This window comes from Myotis yumanensis, unplaced genomic scaffold (assembly GCF_028538775.1).
Source record: "Myotis yumanensis isolate MYYU_CA2020_CCGP unplaced genomic scaffold, mMyoYum1.0.hap1 SCAF_8, whole genome shotgun sequence".
Lineage (NCBI taxonomy): Eukaryota > Metazoa > Chordata > Mammalia > Chiroptera > Vespertilionidae > Myotis > Myotis yumanensis.
In genome coordinates, this window is record NW_027223759.1 from 10,388,008 (window position 1) to 10,404,334 (window position 16,327).

The 16,327-nt window shown below is 47.1% G+C and overlaps 1 protein-coding gene across 3 annotated transcripts in view; it reads left to right on the forward strand.

Moving 5' to 3' along the window:
* The first annotated feature begins 6,916 nt into the window (after positions 1–6,916).
* FAM117B (family with sequence similarity 117 member B) overlaps positions 6,917–16,327 on the forward strand; it is a 298,958-nt gene continuing 289,547 nt past the window's right edge. For all 3 annotated transcript variants that reach the window (XR_011472381.1, XR_011472380.1, XM_070421877.1), the window contains exon 1: positions 6,917–7,701. Coding sequence is in view for 1 of the 3 variants with exons in the window: in XM_070421877.1 (XP_070277978.1) it covers positions 7,113–7,701 (589 nt within the window). In the remaining 2 variants the exon portion in view is untranslated. The remainder of the gene's footprint in view (positions 7,702–16,327) is intronic.

The window sequence follows — 16,327 nt, forward strand, 5'->3', positions numbered from 1 at the left end:
GTTTTAGGCAAGCCATGGAACCTCTTTAGTTTCCTCTTTTATATAACGAAATACCATGAACTTGCTTTTCTCACCTAGCTTTTGAGACTATCTGCTGAACTAGAGAGAGCACCATCCTATGGTGAAAGCAAATGGACTTTGGTTTCTGAGGGACATGGGATTGAAATCACTGTTTTGCTGCTGTGAATGGTACAGTTGCTAAACCATTCATTCCATTCACAGGAAATTATTGAGTACCTACCATATGCCAGACCCTGTCCTAGGCATGAGGACACAAGGGAGAACAAGACAGACAGACAGGAGCTTAAATTATAATGTTTTTGAGCACTTAGAGTGTACCTGGCACTGTGCTAAGACCGAGAAGTAGCAGGAAGTCCTTAGGCGATCTCATTTGCTCACACAGCCACAAATAACATCTATCTGCCCCAAATCCCAAATTTATACCTCCCGGACTGACCTCTCAGAACTTGTCTTATATGTATAGCTGCCTTTTCAATGTCTCCTTTTAAATAATTCATAATAGACCCAAACATAATACATCCAAACCTAGACTGATTTTGATCCAAAGACTGTCCCTCTCTCCTCTCTTTCTATCTCCGTAAACAGGCCACCACCCACCAAGGTGTTCAAGCCAGAGACCTGGGGACACTCCTGACAACTCCTCTCCCTCACCCTATCACCTACAAGACAAATGAGTTCTACCTGGAAGGTGGATTTTTAATCCATCCACTGTTTTCCTCTCTGCAACGCCCCTTGCTCGAACTTCTTTGCAATAGGCGCCACATTATTTGCCTTGCTGCTTCTTGCTCCACTATAAGCCATTCTCTGCACAGTGGCCAGAGTGGATTCCCAGTGTGAAAGCAACATCAAACAGTAGTGATAACAAACACAAACAAAACAAATTTAAAAACCAGAAAATGTAAGTATTCTTTCATTCTTACACCTTTCTGGGAAGACCCTACTCCTGGGTTCTGGAGTAGAGATGCAGAAATGGTGAGGTCAGAAAGGATAGAGCAAGAATGGACTTTTGAAGGTGAGAGAATGAGGCCAAAGAAAGAAGATTCAGGTTCAGGTCTGACCTAGGTTTTTTGTTTGTTTGTTTTTTGTTTTTTGAGGGGGTAATATTTAGAGAGAAGAGAGATTGGAGACTATTGCTGTGCTGAGTAGAACTTAGATGGATCAAGATTTTTAAAATCATGTTTACTGAGACTCATGCCCAGAAATTTTCCTTTTGTACCTTTCATAGACTTCAGTAAATATTGGATTGCTTTTCATTTTTAGTTTTGTTATCTGTTGTTTCTTTTGAATGAGATGCTATGCTGATACAGGCAATGAGTGAACTCAGCTTTATTCAAGATCACCATTGCATTTATAAATGAATAAAATTTGAATCCATTACCAGGGCCTAAAAGTCTCTATATCATCTAGCCTCTTCAGTCTTATCTCTGAACTACTCTCCCCTTTGCTGACACTGGTCTTACTTGGGTTCCTTAAACACACAGAGCATTTTCCTTTCTCAGTCTCTATGCAACTATTTCCTGTTTGGAATGCTCTTCCCATGAATAGCACCTTCTTATATTTCAGGTCTCATCTTAAATGTCACCTTTTCAGAAAGTCCTTCCGACCTAGCTTAGCTATATCTCCATTGTTCTCCTTCTTGGCACTCTATGGCTTCCTTTACAGGACTTTGCAATCGGTACTTTACTCACGTGTGTGGTGATGTGTGCGCGCCCATGCCTGTTTTGTTCATTGTTTCCAACAGATGTATGTTCAAGAGGACAAGGAGCTTGTGGGTTGTTCATGGCTGTAGAGCCAATGTCTCTCACAGTGCTCTGCGCATAGAAGGCAGCCAAGAGCTTAACATTAAGAAGAAAAATAGAGACTGAACAGATCATTGTGTTATAATAACTACAACAGGGAAGCATGGCAAATGTTGTAAATGTGAGAAAGCTAGTTTAAGTGGCCTCCCTCATCTAAAAACTGATCAAGAGTTGGCCAAGTGACGAGAGTGAGGACTGTTGGCAGCAGAGGAAGTAAATGTGAAGGCCTCTGGATGGGAGTATGGAGTATTTGGGGGGAAATCACAGGAGACCAGCATGGCTGGAGCTCAGAGGGGAACAGGTGGGCCTATGGATTATGTGGTAAACCTCAGGATTGGGTGCATCTTCCTAAGAGGAATGGAAAGCTCCAGGCTTTAGAGTGAGGTGATTAAGTTCGTGTGTGTGTGTGTGTGTGTGTGTGTGTGTGTGTGTTTAATCCTCACTGGAGGGTATTTTTATTTATCTTAGAGACGGGGGTGGGGAGAGAGAGAGAGCAATGGGTTGCCTCCCATACACGCCTGACTGGGGACAGAACCCACAACCTAAGTATGGGACAATGCTCCAACCAACTGAGCCACCAGACTGGGACAAAGTTTGTGTTTTTAAAAGACCACTATAGATGTATGGGGACTGGATTGCAGGTGAGAAATGGGGAACTTGGGAAAGTTGGGTGCTTGGAGAAGTAAACTGGGGCATAAATGATCTAGGGAGACTGGCTAGGTAACTATAAGAAAGAGCACATGTCAGAGAAGATGAGAACCATGGCTAGAAGAGATGGTGAGTTTGGAGGATAGTGGTAGATTCACAAGAGATTTAGAAGCTAGAGTAGTTAAGAAATGAATCACTGAACCTGCCACAAGGGAGCCGGAGAGCCAAGATGACTTCAGGGTTTTAATTTAGACCACTGAGTAGATAGTGGATCCATATACTGAGATAATAGAACACTGGACGAGCCACCAGTTGTTGCTGGGTGAATGGTGGGAAGATGACAAATTCAGGTGTGGACAATATTTGAGGCATCTGTGAGACATACAAGGAGAGATGTCAAGCAGGCAGTTGAGTAGATGGCAATGTGATGGTTGTAAAATTTTATGTACAAATGAAGCTCTCTGGTTAGGGAATGAGTAGAGGGAAGACTTGGGATGGAGTCCTGAGGCACTCTCATCATTTAAGGGTCAGGTTGAGGAGGAGCCAGTGAAAGTGACCAAGGCGTAGTCAGAGAGGTAAGAGTAACACTGGAGTGTGTAGTGCTATAGAAGGCCTTGATGAACTAGTCTAGACCAAAGTCTCAGTAAAGTAGATTTTAAGTAGAGGATATCACTTTGCAATTTAAGTTCTGATAATTCTGCCCTTTTATTAGGAAATCATATATCAATATTTCTTGGGGGGAAAAACACCTTCCCAAATCCCACATAAAAAATGACTGTTTTATTTTCATATCAGTATTTTATCCTCCAATATCTACACTAATAAAAGAGAAATATGTAAATTGGCCATCACTCCACTACACCTACTGACCAATCAGGATGAGTATGCAAATCAGCCCAACAAAGATGGCGGGTTAATTTGCATATGCAGGCACAGAGCAAAGACTGAAGGCTCCGGCCTGAGCGAAGACTGAGGACGACTGAGGACTGAAGAGGCTTGGCTTCTCCGCTGCGGCTGGACCAAAGGCCTGGGTCCCAGGTGCTGGAGGAAAACCGGTGCCGGCAGCCAGGGGAAGGAAGGCCTATTGCGTAAATCTTCGTGCAATGGGCCTCTAGTTTGTTTATAATGCATGAACATTTTTGTATTATTGCAGCTACAATGAATTTTTGTATATATGCAGCTGAATGCATAATTTTCATTTTTTCTATTTTAAAATGAAAGGAACTTAAGACTTCATAATTATCATTTTAGTGGCTGTAGAGTGTTCCATTCAATGACATTAATTTAGAGATTTATAAAAGAATATGGCTAATTCTACTAAAACCATGGGAAGAAAAAAAAACCTACAAAGTTTTTCTTAAAATCCACCTTCCTTTACCATAACAAGATCATTTTAAAGAGTTAAAAAAGCACAGAAGCAAATGAGCCTATTAATTTTGCCTTCTGGAGTTTAAATATAGATAAACCAATTCCAATATGTTGCTTCTTCAGCTTCATATACTCACATTTCAACCCTGGAGAGCAAATGGAAAATCTGAATGATATCTTAAGAACAGGGTTAAAGGGTTAGGCCGGAGGGAGATGTTTATTTTGTTGGTCTTTGAAATACAAGGACACTCTTCATAGCTATACTAGCAAACTGAAGACTAATACATCACCTTGATGCATTGTTTTGAATCTTCAATGACAGATAATGAAGTCAAGTACATGATGCTTTTATGCATTGCCATTAAATCTTAAACTGAGACCAAAAAGTTCTAAAGTATCCGAGTTTTTTTTTTTTTTGCATTCTTGAATGATTTCATATCTTCCAAGTTTTGTTTACAAGTCATCACAAATATCCTTTGGTACAAAGGGGGCTGAAATGGCTAACACCTGCTTCAGCTGACATGCTCTCACTTAGGTAAGACCGAGACTGTCAAGATGAAAAAGAGCATTTTCTGGAGCTACAGAGTTTTCGGTTTCCACAGGAAACATGACTAGAAGCAAAAGGTGAACTCATGATTGAGCCAAGGACATTTTAATGCTTTAAAATATATATATATATATATATATATATATATATATATATATATATATATAATTGATTTTTTACAGAGGAAGGGAGAGGGATAGAGTGTTAGAAACACCAATCAGCTGCCTCCTGCACACTTCCTACTGGGGATATGCCTGCAACCAAGGTACATGCCCTTGACCGGAATCAAACCTGGGACTCTTCAGTCGCAGGCCCGATGCTCTATCCACTGAGCCAAACCAGTTAAGGCCATTTTAACTCTTTGATCTAACAAACTGCTGTGCTGACATTAGTACTTTAGCTCAGAAAAGCTAAAAGTCTCTTGCTTTCAACAAATAGGTCTCTAGTTTGGTAACATCAGAAGTGATTGATCAGGCATGGGGAAAGGGGCAGGGTAGAAGGTGTCAATGGAGGAAAAAAGGGGACACATGTAATACTTTTAAAGTACATATATTTTTATTGATTTCAGACGAAGGGAGAGATAGAAACATCAATGATGAGAGAGAATCACTGATTGGCTGACTCCATGCCCCACAGTGGGGATGAAGCCCACAACCTGGGCACATGCCCTGACAGGTAATCGAACCATGACCTCCTGGTTCATAGGGCAACACTCAACCACTGAGCCATGCCAGCAGGCTGTAATACTTTCAACAATAAAGATTTAATTTAAAAAAGTGATTGATCAGGAAGCCTAAGACACTAGGGCTGCTGAACTCTTGCAGTTTAATTCAGTAAATATATAGAGCTCCTACTTGGTGCAGGACATGAAATCCTTATTTAAAGGCTTATCGTCTCTCCTGTGTTAAGACTAGCCTTATCGCTCTGCCTGGATCTTGCGGGCAGGTTCCTGTATGTCCTGTCTAGTGAGAAGCTATTTTTGTTTTCACTCCAGGTTGTGGGAATGGTAGTGATGTCAGGTCTATCCAGCCAACGAGGTATTTTCTGGGACTTGGGGCCTCTCTGCGGTGGGAGAGAGGAGGAATAGGCAAAAAGGAGAGACGTGGACCCCTGAATCACTGGGAGACCCCAGAACGGCGAGTGCCTTCTACATACCACATGCTCCTTGACCCCGTGGCTGCTAATCACAACCATCGGATGGATGAAAGAGGAGGCGTTGTTTTTTTTTTTTCTTGTGTTTTTTTTTCTTTTTTTATTTTATTATCTGTGTCCATGTGTTGAGGAGGCATTGTTGAGCTGCATTTTACAGGTCAGGGAACTGGCCAGGGACCTGTGAAAGGTCACGGAGGCGGTGGTGGATCTGGGATCTGAGTCTCTAGGTCCTCACAGGCTTCCCACCGCAACGCACAGGGACCCAGTGGAATTTCGGGTCCAGAGCAAATCATCCCGCACCGTCCACTCTCACATTTTTACAAGATGAAATCTGTCTAGAATGGACATTTAATAAAGTCGCAAAGGGGAAGCAATCGATAGCCCGACAGGTGAGTATGTGCGGTAAGATTCCACCATTTTTTTTAAATTAATTTTTTTGTCTTCACGAGGAGCCCCTAAGGTTCTGTTAGCACTAACGTTGCTGCCTGTCTTCCCGAGTGCTTGCCCGGCACACAGAGACCTGCTTCCTGCACCAGACGACAACGTGGACGGCCCGCCCAGTTCTGCCTCAAATAATGACCGTGAAGATCAAACGAGGCCCTTGGTAAACCGAGGCCCTTCACAAAGTTGCAGGGTAGCGGACATCTTCCCCAGGAACCCGGGGACTGGGCAGCAGCGGATGAAAAGAAATTCCCGATGACTCGAGGTGCAGGGCGGGTGGTAACAGCGTTGGATAACCGGACCTCGTGGATACAACCTCCAAGTGCACGCTGACCAGCAGGCCTGGCCTCCCGGGGACTTGGCTCTTTGTAAAGATGAATTAAAAGGGACACGAGGTGCAACATGCCATTCAGATGAACGCAATCTTTCCTCCTGTGAGCCCTGCCCAAACGGTGATGGCTTTAGGACAGAACAAAAAGATCCAGAGAAAAGGCCAGGGACCCGGCCTCGGTCGGGGCACACGGAGGGGAGAGGAGACAAGTGAGGACAGACTCGGGACATCCCCGGGGACGGCTCCGGCTCGGGACATTCTCGTTGGCAACGTTCCAGCCCGAGCGCCCGGGGCTGCCCTGCGTGGACCGGAGGCGCGCGGGGCCAGGCGCGCGCACGCGCACTCACATGTACACACACTGGCGCGCGCGCACGCGCTACACATACACACGGCCGGCTCCCCGCTCCCCCCCACCCCTCCCCGGGGGCGGGCTGCTCTTGTTAAAGAGCGGACGGTATCCGCGCAAAGCCAGGCTCTGTTAGGCCCCGGGGGCCAGGGCCCGAGCTGCCGGCAGCCAATGGGCGCGGCGGAGCGGCTCGAGCGCGGCTGACGCTGCACCAATGGGCGTGCGCGGGGGGCGGGGGCAGCGGCGGAGACACTATTGTTGATGAGGAGAAGCGGCGGCGGCGGCTGCACCACCTCCTCGCTACCCGCCGCGGCCCCGGCGCCCCCCGCACCCCGGATTCCGGCTTCGTCACCCCATCGCGGGGGCCTTCACTTCGGCCTCGAGGACCTTTCCCCCTTCAACCCAGCAACGGCCCCCGCCCCCGCCCCCGCCTCGCCCAGTCACCGGGGAGGGTGGACCATGTCCCAGCGGATGAGGCGCAATGGGTCCCCCACGCCGGCCGGCGCCCTCGGGGGCGGTGCGGTCGCCACGGCCGGGGGGGCCGGGAGCCGCCTGCAGCCCATGAGGGCGACGGTTCCGTTCCAGCTGAAGCAGCAGCAGCAGCAACATGGCAGCCCCACGCGGAGCAGCGGCGGCGGCGGCGGCAACAACAACGGCGGCGGCTGTGGCGGCGCCTCAGGCCCCTCGGGCGGCGGGGGCCTGCGCACGGCCTCGCGCAGCACCAGCCCCACTCGTGGCGGCGGGAGTGCGGCCACGCGCACCAGCCCCACCGTGGCCACGCAGACGGGCGCGTCAGCCACCTCCACGCGAGGCACCAGCCCCACGCGCGGCGCCGCGCCCGGAGCCCGCGGGAGCCCCCCGCGGCCGCCGCCCCCGCCGCCGCTGCTGGGCACCGTCTCGTCGCCGTGCTCGTCGCCCACCCACCTGTGGACGGGCGAGGTGAGCGCGGCCCCACCCCCGGCCCGCGTCCGCCACCGGAGGCGGTCCCCGGAGCAGAGCCGCTGCTCCCCGGAGAGGCGGAGCCCCAGCGCCCCGGTCTGCAAAGCAGGTACGTGCTGGGGGCCGGGCGGCGCGGGGCAGGGGCCGGGGCGCGCGTCGCTACCGCGCGGGGACTGCGGCGCTGCGGCGGGGCCGGGGCGGCCGGGGGCGGGGCCCGAGTGGGGCGGACCGGCCTGCCCCGCGGCCCCCCCATCCCGCAGGTCCCCGCCCGCCTCATTCATCCCTCGCCGCAGCCAGTCCGCGCTTGTCCGCGCCCGCGGCGGGGCCGCCGCTCACCTGCGCTTGTTCTGATGTGTGTGGACGGTAAACCGGGGCCCCTGGCCGCTTCCTGCGGACCTGCCCACCCTCCGCTGGCGGTGGGGCGGGGAGCGGGCTGTCCCCTCGTCCGAGTGACATGGTTCATGTGAAGATGGCACGCGGCTGCTGAGTATTTCTCTCCCCACACAGCCCAGATTTGCGGGACTGAAAACGTCAGCGTGGCAGCTGCGGGTCCCCGCAGAGTCTGAGGCCGGGAGAGTGTGAGCATGTCCGAGCCTCGGAAGGGGCTGGCGCGGAGCGCAGGGAAGGAAGCAGCTTCCTCTGGAACAGTGGTTCTCAACCTTCTGGCCCTTTCAATACAGTTCCTCATGCTGTGACCCAACCATAAAATTATTTTCGTTGCTACTTCATAACTGTAATGTTGCTACTGTGATGAATCGTCATGTAAATATCTGATATGCAGGATGGTCTTAGGCGACCCCGGTGAAAGGGTCGTTCGACCGCCAAAAGGGTCGCGACCCACAGGTTGAGAACCGCTGCTCTGGAAGGTTATGGGCTTTGTCCGAGGGTCTACGTGTCTTTCTCGTATACCGACTGATTCTGTGCTTAGGATGTAAAACCATTCCTTTGTTTTTCTAAAAAAAAAACAACAACAAAAAAAACAAAAAAAAAAGAAAGAAAAAGAAAATCCGGGGTTTTTCTGTGATCATTTTCCGGACCTAAAATTGGTTGTTTTTCTCTACACCTGAGCAAGGTCCCTGGAAAGGTCCTGAAGGGAGTTGTTGGGTTCTCGTGGAATCATTCATAAAGAGAAACTCAATAGAGACATTCGGATTGGGGAAACAGAGGTAAAATTTATTATCTGATTGCCTTCCTGTTAGGACCTAGTGAAGAAAGATATGGGTGGTTTTTAGCTTGCATGTTAATACTGTCAACATAGACCTTTGTCTTTCCTTTTTCTGGGGAATTTCTGTTAAAATCTTTCAGGCAGAATGGCTGGGAATTTCAGGAAACTTTGTACAGTACTTCCTAACCAAATAAAGCAGATGAAGTGATTTCAAAGGTTCATTCAGAAATGCAGGGAGCAGGGTGAATCCTTCCTATTTATTTTATCAGATTTTTTGGAGAGAATTGCCCTGAAAAATGATCAATAGTGTTTTCTAATTAGAGCAAGAGTACTGACTTAAATATTTTGAAAATGCACAGTGCTTTTTAAAAACTGATTGTTAAAAGTACTAGAACATCCTCTTCTTCAAATAATAGCTACCACTTTACTGAGCTTCTGCTATAATGGTGGTGATTTACCTACAAGTTCTCATTTTAATTTTCACAGTAGGTTTTAAAGAGCTTAAGTAACAACTATTAGAGTTGATATTTGAACTCTGCTGCGAGATATTTCAACCTCTTTGACCTTATATCAAGGAGGTAGCTTTATGATGTATGAGATAGAACCTGGGAAATAATAGCACAGCAAAGTTGCATGTGCTTAGTTTTTAAAGTAACTCTTTGAGATACCTGGTGACCATAATTGCTTCAGTTTACCTTCAGCCCTCTGGAGCTGGCATAGTGCGTGGAAGGTAGAAGGGAAGAGAGCTGCTTAAGTGGGCATAGAGGTGGAGGTAGGTGGGTAGGAGGTGGTGACTGCATTCTGAGAATAGACTCTGGCTACCTTCTTAACGGTTTGACCCTTGAAGCAGAGTGGCAGTCTAGGGGGAGAGGGTAGACTTAGGTATTGGCAGTGTGTGGAGAAAGGTGCTCTTTCCTTCTGATCTCTAGAATGGAGTTGTTGGATTTCCAGGGATCTCAGGCTCCTGACGTGCCATTCTTCATGCTTCCCATAGCTCCCTTCCCTCAGATCTGTTAATCCTTAGAGTATTCATGCTGTTAAGTTAACCCTCTCTCACTACCCACCCTCCAAAAAACCCAGCAAAAGTAAAAAAAACTTTTTCCTCTAATGCAGCACTCTCAACTGAAAAGGGATACCATCTGTTACTAAGTTATGCTGAAGTGAATGTCTGATAGCTTCCTTCCCAGGATTGTGTTCTTGTTTCACGCTAGTGAACTTCCATGCAGAGTAGAACAAACAATTGTCAGATTTCAAGTCTTCGTAGCACAAACTAGACCATTTGCATTTTGCTTTTTTTCTCAGACTAAAACTAGAAAGAGAGAAAAGGAAAAAGAGTATTTATTTTGATTGATTTCAGGAAGGGAGAGGGAGAGATAGAAACATCAAAGATGAGAGAGACCCTAGCTGGTTTGTCTCAGTGGATAAAGTGCTGGCCTGCGGATTGAAGGGTCCCAGGTTCGATGCCGGTCAAGGGCACATGCCTGGGTTGTGGGCTCATCCCTAGTAGGGGACGTTCAGGAGGCAGCCAATCAAATGATTCTCTCTCATCATTGATGTTTCTATCTCTCCCCTCTCCTTTCCTCTCTGAAATCAATAAAAATATATTTTAAAAAAATGATGAGAGAATCACTGATTGGCTGCCTCCTGCATGACCCCTACGGGGATCGAGCATGTGTCCTTGACCGGAATTGAACCCGGGACCTTCAGTCTGAAGGCCGACACTCTATCCACTGAGCCAAACCGGGTAGGGCTATTTTACTTATTGATTGATTTTAGAGAGAGGAAGGGAGACAGAGAGAAAGAGGGAGAGAGAGAGAGAGAGAAAGAAAACATTGCTTTGTTATTCTACTGATTTATGCATTCCTTGGTTGTTTCATGTATGTGCCCTGACTGGAGATCAAACCCTAACCTTAGCTTTTTGGGATGATGCTTTGATCTCTAACTGAGCTAAAAAGCCAGGGCCTAAGGAAGAGTCTTTTAGATTAGAGGTCAGTTTACAGCCTCAGTGAAATTTAGAAATCTTTACTGGTAGAGGGGAAGTGTCCACCTTATATAGTTTTGTAAACCTCATCTGACTCAAATTCCAGGGTCCATGTAGATCAGGCTACCACTTTCTGGGTGTCTCTGAGATGAACTGGATGCCATAACCTCTATTAGGGATCCAGTATCTAAAAGTCCCTGAGTTGAAGGTCTCAGGATCCTTTTAGGATTGGATTCCTACACGGTTGCCTTATTCCTCCAGGTTTAGAGCTAATCATTGGCTCTTTGAGAACTCCCCTTTTCTTGACTACTATTTGGCAGTGATTTTCAACCAGTGTGCCGCAAGAATTTTTAAAACATGCAATACCTGACTAGTCACAGGCCCTGAACTCTTTTCCCTTAGATTGTGAAATAAAAAAAATGACAATAGCTAACACAACAATAGCCATCTGGTGTGAATGAATCAAAATTATACCTATTTTTTTTGTCAGATCAGCATAAAATATATTTTTTTGGTGTGCCACAGAATTTTAGTAATTAGTTTATGTGCCATGAGATGAAAAGGGTTGAAAATCTCTGTGATAAGGTAATCCAAGCACCCATCTCCGACAGATAATTAATTTTTTTCAATTGCATCCCATATTATTCTGTATTTGTTTCAGATGTACAGCAAAGTGGTTTGAAAATCATGTACCACTGCTTCAAGTACCCACCTGGCCCCATACAGTTATCATTGATATTACTGACTACATTCCCTATGCTGTAATCTACATCTCGGCGACTGTACTGTAACTACCAATTTCTACTTTTTCACCCAGCTCTCCAACCCCTCTCCCGTCTAATAACTGTCATTCTGTTCTCTGCATCTATGAGTCTGTTTCTATTTTGTTTGTTTATTTTGTTCATTAGATTTCACATATAAGTGAAATCATATGGTATTTCTCTTTCTGAGTTATTTAACTTAGCATAGTACTCTCTAGGTCCATCCATGCTGTCACAAAATGTAAGATTTCATTATTTTTTTAAGCCCGATTGGTATTCCATTGTGTAAATGTACCGCAGCCTTTTTATTCATCTCTGGATGGGCACTTGAGTTGCTTCCATAGCTTGAATGTCCTAATATATAAAAATCCAGGGGCTCTCATGACTGAAACAACTGGATGGACAACCAAACAGCAGGCTGCATGGGGCGACCAGGCAGGCAGGGGGTTAGTGAGGGACGACCAAACTACTGAACAAACAGCCTGCATGGGGCGATCAGGCTGGCAGGGGGGTTAGTGAGGGACAACCAAATGACTGAACAGCAGGCTGCGTGGGGTGACCATGCCGGCAGGGGTGGATATTGGGGATGACCAGGCCAGCGGGGGGGCAGTTGGGAGCGACCTGGCCAGCTGGGGGGGGGGGCAGTTGGGGCGACCAGGTCAGCAGGAGGGCAGTAAGGGGCGACCAGGCCCACAGAGGGGGGCAGTTGGGGGCGACCAGGCTGGGTGGCAGTTAGGGATGACCAGGCCAGCAGGGGATGGGGGCAGTTAGGGGTGACCAGGCTGGCAAGGGGGGAAATTGGGGGTGACCAGGCAGGCATGGGGGGGCAGTTAAGGGTGATCAGGCTGGCAGGCAGAGGCGGTTAGGGGTGATCATGCTGGCTGGGCGGGACAGGTAGGGTCAATCAGGCAGGCAGGCAGATGAGCAGTTAGGAGCCAGCGGTCCTGGGTTGTGAGAGGAATTTCCGGCTGCCGATCCCGGGGATCGGGCCTAAACTGGCAGTTGGATATCCTCTGGGGAGTCCCGGATTAGAGAGGGTGAAGGCTGGACTGAGGGGACGACCCCCATGCATGAATTTTGTGCACTGGACCTCTAGTCTATAATAATAAAAGCATAATATGCTAACTAGACTGGACAGCCGAACTATCTTGCCGATGTCCTTCTGGATGAAGCCGGGGCTGCCAGGGGCGAGGCAAGCCGCCTCAGCTGTGAGGGCCGAGGCAGGTTGCCGCGGCTGCGAGAGCTGAGCCCCTTGCACAGATTTCGTGCATTAGGCCTCTAGTTGTAAATAATGCTGCAATGAACATAGGGGGTTGCATATATTATTTTGAATTAGTGTTTTAGGTTCCTTTGGATATATTCACAAAAGTGGAATCACTGGGTCATAAGGAAATTTTGTTTTTAATATTTTCTTAAAATCCTCACCTGAGGATTTTTACTGATTTTTTTTTTGGGGGGGGGGGGGGGCGGGGAAGAAACATTGATTGGTTGCCTCCTGCATGAACCTCAACAAGGCCCAGGGATCAAACCCATAACCTAGGCATGTGTCCTAAATGGGAATCAAATCTGGGACCTTTCGATGACACTCCTACCACTGACCTACCACTGGCCAGGGCCCATTTTTAAATTTTTGATGAACCTCCTCAGTGTCATTTTTAATTTTTTGATGAACCGCCTCAGTGTCTTCCATAATGGCCGCAGCAATCTGTGTTCCCACCTTCAGTGCCTGCTGTGTCCATGGCAGTGTGGTTTGTCATTAGGAACTGAGAAAGGTAAGTTGGCAACAGTGTTAACTGTAGATAAAATAATGAAGAAGGTGAGGTTTGTTTTTGTGCCTTCCCTCTTTTTACCCCATTTTGTCTTAATAAAATGTCAAATATCCTGTCTAATAAAATAGTAATATGCAAATTGACCATCACTCCACACACAACATGGCCACCCCATGTGGTCAAAGATGGCTGTCCCCACGTGGACACAAAATGGTCGGCAGGGGAGGAGAGTTGGGGGGGGGACCAGGCCAACAGGGGACGGCAGTTGGGGACAATCAGGCTGGCAGGGGAGCAGTTAGGCGTTGATCAGGCTGGCAGGGGAGTGGTTAGAGGGTGATCAGACTGTCAGGCAGAAGCAGTTAGGGGTAATCAGGCAGGGAGGCAGGCGAGTGGTTGGGAGCCAGCAGTCCTGGATTATGAAAGAGATGTCCGACTGCCTTTTTAGGCCCGATCCCACTGGGCAGTTGGACATTCCTCGAGAGGTCCCAGATTGGAGAGGGTGCAGGCTGGGCTGAGGGACATCCCACCCCCCCTTTTGTGCACAAATTTTGTGCACCGGGCCTCAAATATATATTATAAATGGAGAGGTAGCATAACATGGAGGTTGGGAGCATAGGCTTTGGGTAGACAGTCTGGGTTTAATACCTGTGTTTTGCCACCTAGAAACCATGTGATATTGGAAAGTGAATAACTTTCTGACCCTTATCTTTCTCATCTGTATGAAAAAGGTAATGATGGATATCATTTTCATCTGGTGGTAAGGATTACATGAGAGAAAATTTTAAAATAGTACTATACCTCATCATAAAAGTTGGCTATTGTGTATCATATTAGTTTGCTTCTAGTTTTAGTGGATATAACATAAATTGCCAATGTAGCCTTAGTTTTCGTGGTTGTATGAAATTTCATGTTGGAGAGAATATTGCCTGTGAACATCCAGAACTGTTTCTCAGAGTGTGGTCTAGTTCATCTTTATCAGAATTACTTAGAGTCCTTGGTAAAAATGCAGGTTACCAGACTCTAGTACAGACCTTAAAAGTCTCATCTCTACCACTGTGATTTTGCTGTACTCTAAACCAAAAAAAGTGACTAGAAGCACCAAAAGAAAAATCTGAAAACTCATCATTAGAAAAAATGGCTTTAGTACAGTATGTGTAAGTTATTTTTTGCAGTGTGGCTGATACGTAGATAGCAAGTTGTGTTTTTGCTAATTTCTCCCTTACTTTGGATGTATTATGTTGTGTATGAATTTGGTTGGTTGTTGGGGTGGAGGAAGTGGCAAGAGCAACAACAAGAGATGGAGGTCTCTAGACTAATAATCAGGAGAAAGTAGGGTATCAGAACTTAATATTTGCAGCATTTAGACTTGTACTGTACTTTTGTTGTTTTGAATCCTCACCTGAGGATATTTTTCCTATTTTAAAAAAATATGTTTTTATTGATTTTTTTCTTTTTAGAGAGAGAGGGAGAGAGAAGGAGAGAGAGAAAAAGAAACATCAGTGATAAGAGAGAATCATTGATCGGCTGCCTCCTGCATGCTCCACACGGGATTGAACCCACAACCTGGGCATGTGTCCTGACTAGGAATCGAACCGTGACCTCCTGGTTCATGGTTTAACCACTGAGCCACACTTGCTAGGGTTTCCCCCCTTTTTGAACAAATAATTATGTCTAGTATATCCCTTCTTCTTGTTAAATGATTTTGTGGATAACAGGAACTACAGCCTTTAAATAAGTAGCTGATCAGGTTTCAGAACCTTTATAATGTAATACCTAGGGCCATGGTTTGGGATGCTCTACTGTTATTGAAGCAACACAGGAACCAGTTGAACTAGTACAGGTGGTTTGGGAGTTCCAAACTCCTATGACTGAAACTTATAATGCCACACCCTATTGTAGTTAACTTCTGTAAAGATTTGATTTTCTTTTTTTTTAAATTGAGGTATAATTAACAAAATTGCAAGACATTTAAAGTATACATTGTGATTTGGTATCCATTGTAAAAGGATTCCTCCAATCTAGTTTATTCGTCACCTCACATATTTTTCTCCTCCTCTTCCTTTTGCTATGCATCTTCCTCCTTCTTTTGTGAGAACATTTAAGTTCTATTTCTTAGCACATTTCAATTATACAACAGTGTTGTCACCATCTATATATATAGTGAGAGTCCACAATGTCCAAAACGACCAAAGGGACGACTGAATGCCAGGCTGCATGCGCAGCAGGCTCGGGTGGGCAGGGACTGGCGAGTGGGCTGAACTGCTCACCTCTCGGAGACAGAGAGAGGCCCCAGGCAGCAGCCGCCCTAGGCCTTGCCAGCAGCTGAGCATCTCTCTCTCTGAGAGGTCAGCAGTTCAGCCCTCTCGCTCGCCAGCCAGCAGCCTGGAGCGGCTGCTGATCAGCCCCGCCTCTCTGATCAGTCCCGGAGATAAGCCCAGAGGTGCTGACTGGCATAGAAACCGACCAATCAGAACCAAATCTGGGAGAACTGCGAGGAGCCAATGGCTGCCTAGGAGGCGGAGCTTTTGGCGCTGACTGGCATAGAAACCAACCAATCAGAACCTAATCTGGTTGAACTGCAAAGGCAGAACCTAAGGTTGGGGCTGAGAAGCGGTTTTAAGGGCAACAGCTGTGTGGTGTAAGGTGTAAGAAAGCAGTTCAATTGTTTAATGACCAGTTTGGCAGTACAGTGCATATGGCTGGCTATCAGTCCAGATATAGGGATTATGTATTTTTGTCTGCCAAGAGCATCTCCTCCTGCTGAAAAAGCCCCCCCCCCCCCCATTTAAGCAATCCTATCCCTATATAATCTATCTATACTAATAAAAGGATAATATACTTATTAGACCGGGTCGACCGGCCATCTTCCGGATGTCCGACTTCCTTCCGGACAAAGCCATGGTGGTGGGGGCCGAACAGATGCAGTTAAGGTGATAAGGTCTGCAGGGGAGGGCAGTTGGGGGCGAGATCAGGCTGGCAGGAGAGGGCAGTTAGGGGTGATCAGGCAGGCAGAGGCAGTTAGGGGTGATCAGGCAGGCAGAGGCAGTTAGGGGCGATCA